This window comes from Scyliorhinus torazame, chromosome 6 (assembly GCF_047496885.1).
Source record: "Scyliorhinus torazame isolate Kashiwa2021f chromosome 6, sScyTor2.1, whole genome shotgun sequence".
NCBI lineage: Eukaryota > Metazoa > Chordata > Chondrichthyes > Carcharhiniformes > Scyliorhinidae > Scyliorhinus > Scyliorhinus torazame.
The window spans coordinates 87,751,348-87,763,828 of NC_092712.1; the positions used below are offsets into that span (position 1 = coordinate 87,751,348).

Sequence of the window (12,481 nt, forward strand, 5' to 3'; positions counted from 1 at the left end):
AAACCGAGTTTATTCAACCGCTCCTCATAGCTAATGCCCTCCATACCAGGCAACATCCTGGTAAATCTCTTCTGCACCCTCTCTAAAGCCTCCACATCCTTCTGGTAGTGTGGCGATACCAATTCAAATTCAAATTGTGTCCAATTCATGGCCACCACAAAAGAGACAAGCTAGATCCAAGCTGACAAGAACAGGTATCGGAGAATCGCCGGGGGCTGGCGTGAATCCCGCCCCCACCGATTGCCGAATTCTCCACCACCGGATATTCGGCGGGGACGGGAATCGCGCCGCGCCGGTTGGCGGGCCCCCCCACGCGATTCTCCGGCCCGGATGGGCCGAAGTCCCGCCGCTAAAATGCCTGTTCTGCCGGCGTAGATTAAACCACCTACCTTACCGGTGGGACAAGGCGGCACGGGCGGGCTCTGGGGTCCTGGGGGGTGCCCCAGGGTGCCTCCGGGGTCCTGGGGGGCGCGGGACGATCTGGCCACGGGGGGTGCTCCCACGGTGGCCTGGCCCGCTATCGGGGCCCACCGATCCGCGGGCGGGCCTGTGCCGTGGGGGCATTCTTTTCCTTCCGCCTTCGCCACGGTCTCCACCATGGCGGAGGCGGAAGAGACTCCCTCCACTGCGCATGCGCTGACGCTCCCGCGCATGCGCCGCCCGGAGATGTCATTTCCGCGCCAGCTGGCGGGGCACCAAAGGCCTTTTCCGCCAGCTGGCGGGGCGGAAATTCGTCCGGCGCGGGCCTAGCCCCTTAAGATTGGGGCTCGGCCCCCAAAGATGCGGAGCATTCCGCACCTTTGGGGCGGCGCGATGCCCGACTGATTTGCGCCATTTTGGGAGCCAGTCGACAGACATCGTGCCGATACCGGAGAATTTCGCCCCACATCTTACACTTGACTGTAACCAAATAACAGAGTGAGAGAAAATATTTATCAGTCTGAATCTTGTTTTTTTTCTTTTTAATTTAGAAGACCCAATTCATTTTTTCCAATTAAGGGGGCAATTTAGCGTGGCCAATTCACCTAGCCTACATATCTTTGGGTTGTGGGGGCGAAACCCACACAAACATGGGGAGAATGTGCAAACTCCACACATACAGTGACCCAGAGCCGGGATCGAACCTGGGACCTCGGCGTTATGAGGCAGCAGGGTTAACCCACTGCGCCACCGTGCTGCCCATCAGTCTGAATCTTTAATAGGTGTTTGCCAATGCCACTTATAGTACAGGTGGTAATTCCTGGTTGAACAACTGAGTGTCACTGCAGAGTACTTGACCAGGGATAGTTGGGTTCGAGTAGGCATTACTGAACAGTGATATTTTTATATATGGGTATTTTGATACTCTTGGATGTATCAGAGATTGACTTAATTGCATATATGACATTGCCATGTCAACCTGTGATATCTAGGCTTTTATTGACTAAAGGATTACTTTGATTAACTGAAAAACGGATGTAAAAACTTACAGGAAAGGCAGGCCTAAACTTGTTGGATGGTGGGGTCTCACTTCCCTGGACCTTGAGGTGGTGGGGGGGGCTTCTGATGAAGGTGCCCCCCCACCCCCATCCCCGTCTCTGTAACCCTCCCCCACCTTCTTACACAAAGGTTGATATTCGGCTTTCCCCTACCTAAGGGCCTCAATTGGGGAAAGGGTCAGCTTCCTGTCCAATGCTTTTTCCACACCAGGATGTAATCTCTGTGTGGTTGGAGTGAATCTAGTCCCTTTAATTTCACGGCCCCCATCACCCCTCCTCCCCTGCCTAAAAAGCTGTCGGTGGGGGAGCATAAAATTCTGGTCACCCCCCCAAAAAAGGGTTGGTTTAAAAACTAAAATAATGCAACAGTAACAGATTGCACAGTGGTTAGCACTGCTGCCTCACAACACCAGGGACCCGGGCTTGAATCTGGGCTTGGGTCACTTTCTGTGTGGAGTTTGCATGTTCTCCCCGCGCCTTTGTGGGTTTCCTCCGGGTGCTCCGGTTTCCTCCCACAGTCCAAAGGTATGCAGGGTAGGTGGACTGGCCATAATCAATGCAAGCGGTTGCCGGGGCTTAGGCCTAGCTAGAGTGCACTTTTGGAGCGCTGGTGCAGACTCGAAGGGCCGAATGATGTCCTTCTGCATTGTCAGGATTCTATGAACCCAATCTGGCTCAAATCCACCATGTATGACAGCATGAGCAGCAGACAATCAATCTACCTGAGAAGTCTGATTATTTTAATCATTTTGCGTCCCTTCATTTTAAGTGATTTTACTTTTACCCAAAGTCAGAAGGATTTTCTTCATCTTGGAAAACCCAGCTGGTGAAAGGAGTGAGAAAGGTTGCATCCAGGAGAGTGGTGTGGGCCTGGAGGACCAGGAATGTTTCCACCCCAATAAATTTCCCCACAATCTATGTTCTCTGCTCCACCCTACTGTCTCAGTCAAGCCCGTTCAGCCAATCACCATCTGCTCACAACTATCAGCTGCCCCCTTCAAGACCCCTAACCAATTAAGTCCCTTTCCCCTAACACCCCCACCATGATCTTATCCCTCCCACCCCACAAGACATACCTGCTCTCAGTTCAGCTGTGGCTTTGTGTGGCAGACTTTCCTACCTGACAGACAGTCACTATCAGTCATTTACCCCAGAAGAAATGAATATTCAAGTACAACAGCAATAACAATGACAATTTGCTTTTGAATAATACCATTAACGTAACAAAACATTGTGTGAGCCTTCACAAAGTAGGAATTGAAGAGAATAACAAATGTATGTTTTTTCAAACATAGAGAGTAAAGTGTAAAGTGTCCAAAGGTTCGATGGGGTTATGGGGTTACGGGGTTAGGGCAGGGGAGTAGGCCTAGGTAGACTGCTCTTTTGGAGGGTCAGTGCAGACTCAATGGGCCGAATGGCCTCCTTCTGCACTGTAGGATTTCTATGAAAAGGGTTTATGAAGGAAGGTTCAGAGAGTAGAACTAGGGGACTGGATTCTCCGATTCTGCAACTATGTTCGGAGGATGCGTTTGGTCTTATGACCAAAAAGTCTGCGCCGCCCCCGCACCGATGCTCCCTCTGGTGGGGGCTAGCAGCCACGCCATGTAAAGTTCCCAGCTTTACTCGCTAATATGGATGCAGAATGGCCGAGTCCATGGCCGCGCTTGTGCACGGTGGCGGCCTGTGGCGGCCGCGCCGTATGACATAGCGGCAGCCGAGCGTGGACCCGGCCTGCCAAAAACTGGCCCCCTGTAACCCCCCTCACCAGCCCCGGACCACCACGCACCAGCTCACCCAGCCCCGCCGAAGCCACCTGCCAGCGGAACGCCTCTCCCCCCGACTGTGGCAGTGCTGGACACAGCCGTGGCCGCCATTTCAGGTTTACGAAAATTGAGAGGACAAGCAATCAACGCCTTCGGGAAGTCGGTCCATCGGCGGCGGAGCCTCGGGTGAGGGCCTCAGGTGATGACCTGAGGCAGTCCCAACGGCATGCGTACGTCATTTTTGAGGCGTAAAAATGGATTCTCCGGCTGATTGCCGAACGCGATTTTGGCGTCGGCAATCGGAGAATCCCGCCCAGGATTTTCGAAGGCTCTGTTAACAAAACAAAAATGGTGGTGCTGAGGGCTGATGTACTGCTGGCTAGGGCCAAAGCATCCTCAGTATTAGGCTGGGCAACAGGACTGGAGAAGCTTTTGGAGTTAGGGGTGGATGAGGCAATAAACAAGGAACTGATTTTGAAGCCAGTGGGCATAAACAGCCAGGGAGATTGATGAAAACAGAAGTGACGAGTGACTGGAGACTTTCTGGAGTTCATGACGAAGGCGACAGAGTTTCTCATGAGCTGCACTTTGTGTAGAATGGAGATCACATTGAGAAGAACATCGGACTAGTTGAATAAAGGCAAAATTCTGCAGTTGCTGAAAATCTGAAATAAAAAAATACCTGGAAATAACTCAACAGCTCTTACAGCATCAGTGGAGAGAGTCCATTGGCCCTTCTACAGAATGGTTCTGTAGACAAACCGTGTTTGTCTGTCCACAGATGCTGCCAACCCGGCTCAGCATTTTCTGTCTTTATTTTGGACAAGTTGGATCTTGAGGTAACAAAAAGGCTTGTGGGAGTGATCTAAGATCAGGGTGGTTAATGTGGAGATGGACGTCTTGGTGAGGGTTAGAATATGGGTTTGGGAGCTGAGTGCAGGTCTGAACAGGGGGCGAGATTCTCCGACCCCCTGCTGAGTCGGAGAATCACCGGGGGCTGGCGTGAATCTCGCCCCCGCCGGTTGCTGAATTCTCCGGCACCGGAGATTCGGGGGGGGGGTGGGAATCGCGCCGCGCCGGTTGGTGGGCCGCCCCCCACCCCCGCGATTCTCCGGCCCAGATGGGCCGAAGTCCCGCAGCAAAACTGCCTTGTCCCGCCGGCGTAGATGAAACCACCTACCTTACCGGCGGGACAAGGCGGCGCGGGCAGGCTCCGGGATCCTGGGGGGGGGGGGGGGGGGCGCGGGGCGATCTGGCCCCGGGGGGTGCCCCCACGGTGGCCTGGCCCGCGATCGGGGCCCACCGATCCGCGGGCGGGCCTGTGCCGTGGGGGCATTCTTTTCCTTCCGCCTTCACCACGGTCTCCACCATGGCCGAGGCGGAAGAGACTCCCTCCACTGCGCATGCACGGGAATGCCATCAGCGGTCGCTGACGCTCCCGGCCATGCGCCGCCCGGAGATGTCATTTCCGCGCCAGCTGGCGGGGCAACAAAGGCCTTTTCCGCCAGCTGGCGGGACGGAAATTCGTCCGGCGCGGGCCTAGCCCCTTAAGGTTGGGGCTCGGCCCCCAAAGATGCGGAGCATTCCGCAGCTTTGGGCCAGCGCGACGCCCGACTGATTTGCGCGTTTTGGGTGCCAGTCGGCGGACATCGCGCCGATACCGGAGAATTTCGCCCAGGATTCCTGAACTGGACACTGCTTCATTCCAAATGTGGAGCTGGTCAGCGAATTGGGATCAGAAGCAAGTGCACAAGGGGTTTGTGGGAGCTGAAAAGGATGGTTTTGATTTTCTCTATGTTTAACTGAGTAAGTTCTGACTTAGAACCATAGAATTCCTACAGTGCAGAACGAGGCCATTCGGCCCATCGAGTCTGCAACAATCCTCTGAAAGAGCACCCTACCTAGGTCCACTCCCCTGCCCTATCCCTGTAACCCTACAACCCTCCCTAACCTGCACAGTTTGGACACAAAGGGGCAATTTAGGATGGCCAATCCCCCTCACCGGCACACGAAACCGGAGCAACCAGGGGAAACCCTCGCAAACTCAGGGAGAATGTGCTAACTCCACACAGATAGGGCGAAATTCTCCGTTATCGGCGGAAAGTCCGCCGATTGGCGCAAAAAACGGCGCAAATCCGACTTGCGTCACGTCGGAAAAATGGGTCGATAGTCTCCGGCCTGAAATGGGCTAGCAGCGACGTAACGGGATCCGCGCTTGCGCAGTGGTTCACGCCGTGCAGCGTCATACGCGCTGCACGGCGTAACGGCTCATAAGGCCGCGCTGCTCCCCCCCACCCGACAGGAACACCCGACCGCAACACCCGACTGGATGGCTGGCCGTCGCTCAGCCCCGAGGTTCGAGTCACGCGATGTAGAGGCGCTCCGGGACGCCCTGTATCCCGGGCACGGCCGCAGAGTTGCCCCACGCCACAGCCGGCGTCTGTGGAGGGAAGTGGCAGAGGCCGTCACCGCTGTGGCCCTGACACCACAGACAGGCACCCAGTGCCACAAGAAGGTGAACGACCTCGTCAGAGCAGGCAGGGTGAGCCTCCCCATATCCCCCCTCCCCATATCCCCGCTCCCCCATATCCCCCTCCCCATATCCCCCCCTCCCCATATCCCCCATATCCCCCCTCCCCCATATCCCCCCTCCCCATATCCCCCCTCCCCATATCCCCCCTCCCCCATATCCCCCCTCCCCCATATCCCCCATATCCCCCCTCCCCCATATCCCCCTCCCCCATATACACCCTCCCCCATATCCCCCATATCCCCCCTCCCCCATATCCCCCCTCCCACATATCCCCCCTCCCCCATAACACCCCCCTCCCCCATATCCCCCCTCCCCCATATCCCCCATATCCCCCCTCCCCCATATCCCCCATATCCCCAAGTGAATCCAGCCCTAACCTTAACCTCTGCAATGCACGCGCAACTGATGGCGTGCATTCATATACCTGCCTAACACTGTTGCCTTTTACCCCTGCCCCCCCCCCCCCACAGGAGAAGCGCGCACACAACAATAGGGAGCATGTGAGGACTGGAGGAGGGCCCGCCGATGAGAGGCCACTGACCGAACACCAGGAAAGGGCCCTGGAACTGGCTGGCGGACCTGAGGACCGGGAGGTTGCTGATGCAGAGGTCGGGGGCGTACTAGCAAGTGAGCCACCGACAGCCCGTCCCCATATCCCCCCTCCCCTATATCCCCCTCCCCCGTATCACCTGATCACTGCCTGATGTCTAACCATGCATGCTTCATTGTGTATCGCAGGACCAAGCGTCCAGGCACCCATCCCCGCAGATGCAGACCGCCCGCAGGATGCCCCTCGGAGACCACAGGAGACGGAGAGACCCGCACCCTCCAGCATGCGATGCCCGCAGGATGCCCCTCGGAGACCACAGGAGACGGAGAGACCAGCACCCTCCAGCATGCGACGCCCGCAGGATGCCCCTCGGAGACCACAGGAGACGGAGAGACCCGCACCCTCCAGCATGCGACGCCCGCAGGATGCCCCTCGGAGACCACGGGAGACGGAGAGACCCGGACCCTCCAGCATGCGACGCCCGCAGGATGCCCCTCGCACACCACGGGAGACGGAGAGACCTGGAGCAACAGGGAGACGACACCCCCGTCACGTGCGGGAGCGACCACCCAGCGACGAGGGGGGCAGCTACAGGCCCCCGTCACATCCGAGCCAGGACACCACTACCCAGGACACCACTACCCAGGACACCACTACCCAGGACACCACTACCCAGGACACCCCTACCCGGGACAGCACTACCCAGGAAGACGAAATACCGGACAGTGACTCAGAGTGGATGGGTGGAGACGAACCCCCACCCCAAAGTGCCATGGACTCAGAGTGGGACGAAGAGCATGACACAACGCCACTGCTGTCACCAACACCCTCCACCATCGCAGAAACGCTCACCACGGTTGGGCACTTTAGTGATGAGGCGTCTGGTACACTCACTGGTGCGCACAACACAGCCGTCCCGGTACAGCAGGTGGAGATAGGAGCAGCAGAGGGACCGGGCGGTCGGAGGGCAGCCCAGGCCAAGCGAACATCTGCCGCCCAGATGGATCCCGGGTTCCTGCAGTTACCACACCCACACATAGATCCGATGCAACCACCGACCCGGAGACGAGCGAAGAGGGTGACGGGCGGCTTGCGGCGGCTGCGGTCGCAGGTGGAGGAGTCCACCCGCGTCCAGGAGCTGGGAGTGGTGCCGGTCATGCGTGCCACCCAGGCCGACACCGCACGGGTGGCGTCCGCAGTGGAGGCAATGGGTGCGACGGTGTCAGACATGGGGAACGGTTTGCGAGGCCTGGGGCCTTCCGTGCAGGCGGCGTCTGTGGCCCAGGAAATGGCTGCCCTCTCACAGGAGGCCATGAGCCAGTGCCAGCACCAGATGGCAGAGGCGCTCAACGCCATAGCCCAGTCTCAGCAGGCCATGGCCCAGTCTCTGCAGGCCATGGCCCAGTCTCTGCAGGCCATCGCTGAGGGCATCGGCGCCAGTGGCCATGTGCGAGCCAGCGTCGCACTGTCACAGACAGGGTTTGCCAACCCCCTGGGCTCCATGGCTGCAAACCTGCAGACCCCTGTCGATACCAGCACGGGCCTCCAGGACTGGCAGCGCCAGATGTCGGGGGGGCGTCGGATGGCCAGTCCGTTCGCATACCCCACCCATGTAGAGGCCTGGGGGCCATCGGGCACCCCGAGGGAGGAGGAGGTGGTGTGGTCCGTCCCGGCTCCCTCTGTAGGGGAGGTCCCGGTACACCGCGACACCTCGGACTCCCCCCCTTCCGTCCCAGGTGCATCGGGTGGGCAACGGGCAGGACAGGCTGGCAGCTCGCCATCCCAGTCGCACGGGCCGCAGCCTGGCCCATCTAGGCCAGGACGCCCCAGGAAACGGCCGCCAAAGGGATCCAGTGTCAGAGGGCAGGAATCACAGGAGTCCACCTCCAGTTCTGCTGTACCGTCTGGGGAACCACGTAGACGTAGTCAAAGGGCCCGTAAGGCCAAACAATTAGACACTGAGTAAGTTGACACGGTTGCAGGGCACAGATGAGTTTTAGGGGCTAGGGCACGTGCGTGAACTCCTTTGGTTATTAAAGTCAATGTTACACCTACAGAAGCTGCCTTTGTGCTCTGTCCAAAGTGTGCGGGGGTGTCATGTACGTTGAGCGCAAGTGTGTGTGTGAGGGGTGGTCTTACCTCAGCCCCAGGTGAGTCTGCCCCCTTCCCCCTGGGCCGCCATCAACAGCCCCCGGGCAGAGGACGGGACCGTGCGCTGCAGTGTCACAGCCGCATGCAGGGATGGTCCGGGTGGATGGTGGTACTGTGGCCATGGGTCAGACATAGTCCAACGATGTGGAGCCAGGAGCTCACCGCAGGGCGGGTTGTCATCATCCTCCATGGCCTGCAATAGACACGCGTCCACCCGCAACTGTGTGAGCCCGGCCCGTTGTGCCGCAGGCGGATCGGCAATGGGGGGGGGGGTAGTTGGTGTGCATGCAGGTGGGGTGGGTGGGGTTGGGGAGGGGGGTGAGGGTGTTGGGTGGGTGGATGGGTGGGGGGTGTGGGTGGTCGGCTGTTGCCATGGTGTGCGGTCTGTGGCCATACTACCCGATTCCCACGCCCATCTAGTCAGTGAAGCGGGCGTCTATCAGTCTGTCCCGTGCCCGTAACGGTAACGGTGGACAGCCACCCGCCTGTGTCTACCCCGTCTGCCCTGACCATTGCCCCCATCCCCCTCATCTGGGGAGGACTGGGCCTCTTCCTGCTGCTCCTCCACTCCGCCCTCCTCTGCCTGCGGCACATCGCCCCTCTGCTGGGCTATGTTGTGCAGGACGCAGAACACCACAATGATGCGGCCGACCCTATCTGACCGATACTGGAGGGCGCCCCCAGAGAGATCCAGGCACCTGAAACGCATCTTGAGCACGTCAAAGCACCTCTCTATCACTTCCCTTGTCGCTACATGGGCATCATTGTAGCGGTTCTCCGCCTCATTGCGTGGCCTCCGTATCGGCGTCATCAGCCACGATCGCAATGGGTAGCCCCTGTCGCCCAGCAACCAGCCCCTCAGCCGGGGATGGCGTCCCTCGTACATGCCGGGGATGGATGACCGCGACAACACGAATGAGTCGTGTACACTGCCTGGGTGACGGGCGCAGACGTGCAGGATCATCATGCGGTGGTCGCAGACCACCTGTACGTTCATCGAATAGGTCCCCTTCCTATTAGTGAACACGGCCCTGTTATCTGCAGGTGGCCGCACGGCGACGTGAATCCCATCGATCGCGCCCTGGACCATGGGGAACCCGGCCACGGCAGAGAAGCCCACGGCCCGGGCATCTTGGCTGGCCCGGTCTACGGGGAAGCGGATGTAGCGGTGCGCCATGGCATAAAGGGCATCTGTCACTGCCCGGATGCACCGATGCACCGATGTCTGCGATATGCCGGACAGGTCCCCACTCGGTGCCTGGAATGACCCCGTTGCATAAAAGTTCAGGGCCACCGTAACCTTGACGGACACGGGGAGAGGGTGTCCCCCGCCAGTGCCACGCGGTGACAGGTGTGCCAGCAGGTGGCAGATGTGTGCCACGGTTTCCCGGCTCATCCGGAGTCTCCTCCTGCATTCCCGGTCCGTGAGGTCCTGGTATGACTGCCGGGGCCGGTACACACGGGGCGCCCTCGGGTGCCTCCGTTGCCGTGGGGCCGCGACGTCCTTCTCCCCCTCCTCGTCCTGTCGGTCAGGTGTCCCTCCAGCCTGGGCGGCTGCCGCCTGCCCCTCTGCGGCAGCCTGCGCCGCCTCTCTGGCACGTTCCTCCTCCTCCTCCTCCTCCTCCTCATCCAGGGCAACATAGACATGAGCGGCTGCCACCACGGCGGCCAACATCGCTGGATGATCTGAAAACATGACGGCCTGGTGGGGGGGAGGGGAACGACGACATGTCATCATTGCCCATATCCCCTCCTCCCCCCAGCCAGGTGGCATGGACCGCATGGGTCCAACTGTTGGAGGCTGGCACCTGGCCAGGTGGACCAACTCACTTGCCCTCCCATCCCCCTCCTCGGCACGGACCCCCCCCAACCTCCACCCCAGCACGGACCCCCCCCCCCAACCTCCACCCCGGCACGGACCCCCCCCCAACCTCCACCCCGGCACGGACCCCCCATCCCCCTCCCTGGCACGGACCCCCACCAACCTCCACCCCGGCATGGACCCCCCATCCCCCTCCCCGGCACGGACCCCCCATCCCCCTCCCTGGCACGGACCCCCCCCCCAACCTCCACCCCGGCATGGACCCCCCATCCCCCTCCCCGGCACGGACCCCCCCCCCCCCAACCTCCACCCCGGCACGGACCCCCCCCCAACCTCCACCCCAGCACGGACCCCCCCCCCCCAACCTCCACCCCGGCACGGACCCCCCCCAACCTCCACCCCGGCACGGACCCCCCATCCCCCTCCCCGGCACGGACCCCCCCCCCCAACCTCCACCCCGGCACGGACCCCCCCCCAACCTCCACCCCAGCACGGACCCCCCCCCCCCAACCTCCACCCCGGCACGGACCCCCCCCAACCTCCACCCCGGCACGGACCCCCCATCCACCTCCCCGGCACGGACCCCCTCCCGGCACTCCCCCGGAGCCCAGCCTACTCTAACCACCCCCCCCGCCGCACACACACACACAACCCGAGACACACCTCTCCTCACGCATTCAGACTGCGGCCACGCCATTGCCTGCCCAGAGCCAACCCCCCAGGCCGTCACTCACCTCCACGCTGGTCGGTGTGAGCCTGGAGCACCGGGTTACGCCGATGAAAAGGAGGTCTAATTTACGTCGACGTGAACGGTCATCACGTCGACGGGACTTCGGCCCATCCGGAAGGGAGAATATCGGCAGGCTGAAAATCGGCTGCCTTGCGCAGACCCGTGACATTCTCCGCGGCAGCGGTGACATTAACGCCCCGCCGACTTTTCTCCCTTCGGAGACTTCGGCAACCGGCGGGATTAACGGCGGCCAACGGCCATTCTCCGACCATCTGGGGGGTCGGAGAATGACGCCCATAGTCTCCCAAGTCTGGAATATAACTGGCATCCCTGGTGCTGTGAGGCAGTAGTGCTAACCACTCTGCCACGGCGCTGCCCCATATCCAGATCTTGCAGCCAATTAAAATTCTGACAACATAGAGGTGATAATGGAACCGAGGGTCCGTTTCAATCAATTAAATGAAACAATTTATTCCCCTGGGATGCCTACATTTTACACGGCATTTAAACATTAGGATATCTACAATATAACAAGTTAACTTGAGCTGCCCCCACATGACTCATGGTAACTGGCTTGGGAAATGCTAACAGTAGTTTATTGGCAGGTTCTCAGCTGCCTTCTTACAGAGGGACTGAGGGGAAGAGGCATTGCCAAAAGAGCAAAGTAAACTTTAAACAAACAAAAAGAAGCAAAACTACATACATTAGAAAATAATGTTTGTGGGTGCCAACGTTTACTTTTTAATATCTTAATTACTCCATTTCAGTAATAATTTCAACATTTCCATTTTTCACTCACCTTTCCTATTCGTATCCCAGTTACCCACTGTTGTAGAGCCCAGGGATCATCACAGCATAGGTACTTGACGTATTGTGAATCTTTCTGAATCTGGGGGTGCTAGCAAATGAAATTGATCGTCAAATCTGGAACTAATTTCTGATCGTTTAAAAATATATGTAGTCAACTGTAGGTTTTTACAAACAAACATATAGATCAAGGTTTTTGGGAGAGACACTAGGACAATCTGACAAAAGTGATAGACGCTTGCCTCTTGTGCATGTTTTGCTTGAACAAAGGCCTGACAAATCTAGCAAGATGGTAACTTGCAGATACAGAGCAAAGTGGAAAATGAAGCTTATCCCATGTGAGAGGAAGGGTTGCTGCATGAAAAGGTGCAGCTTCAACTGACCTGGTCAGTTGTGATGAAGCATTCTGCTGTTCAATTGTACATATTACTGGATCTTCTTTGTAGAAGAGGGCAGGGGGCACACTTGTACATACTTGGGAGTTGTGGGATACATGGGGGTCACAAAACAACCACAATGCCATTACTTTTTGCAAACGCTTATGGCCATTTTAGATTTACTGTGAAAGGATGTGCCAATATCCATTTTACCACCTCCTCTACAATTGCCCCCTGTATCTCACACCCAACCCAAAGCCTGAATATACA

General features: G+C 58.4%; 1 protein-coding gene across 2 annotated transcripts in view; it reads right to left on the reverse strand.

Moving 5' to 3' along the window:
* Positions 1–12,481, reverse strand: part of apbb1ip (amyloid beta (A4) precursor protein-binding, family B, member 1 interacting protein) — a 256,190-nt gene that overhangs the window by 15,592 nt on the left and 228,117 nt on the right. For both annotated transcript variants that reach the window (XM_072508444.1, XM_072508445.1), the window contains exon 11: positions 11,827–11,925. In XM_072508444.1, the coding sequence (XP_072364545.1) occupies positions 11,827–11,925 (99 nt within the window). The remainder of the gene's footprint in view (positions 1–11,826; positions 11,926–12,481) is intronic.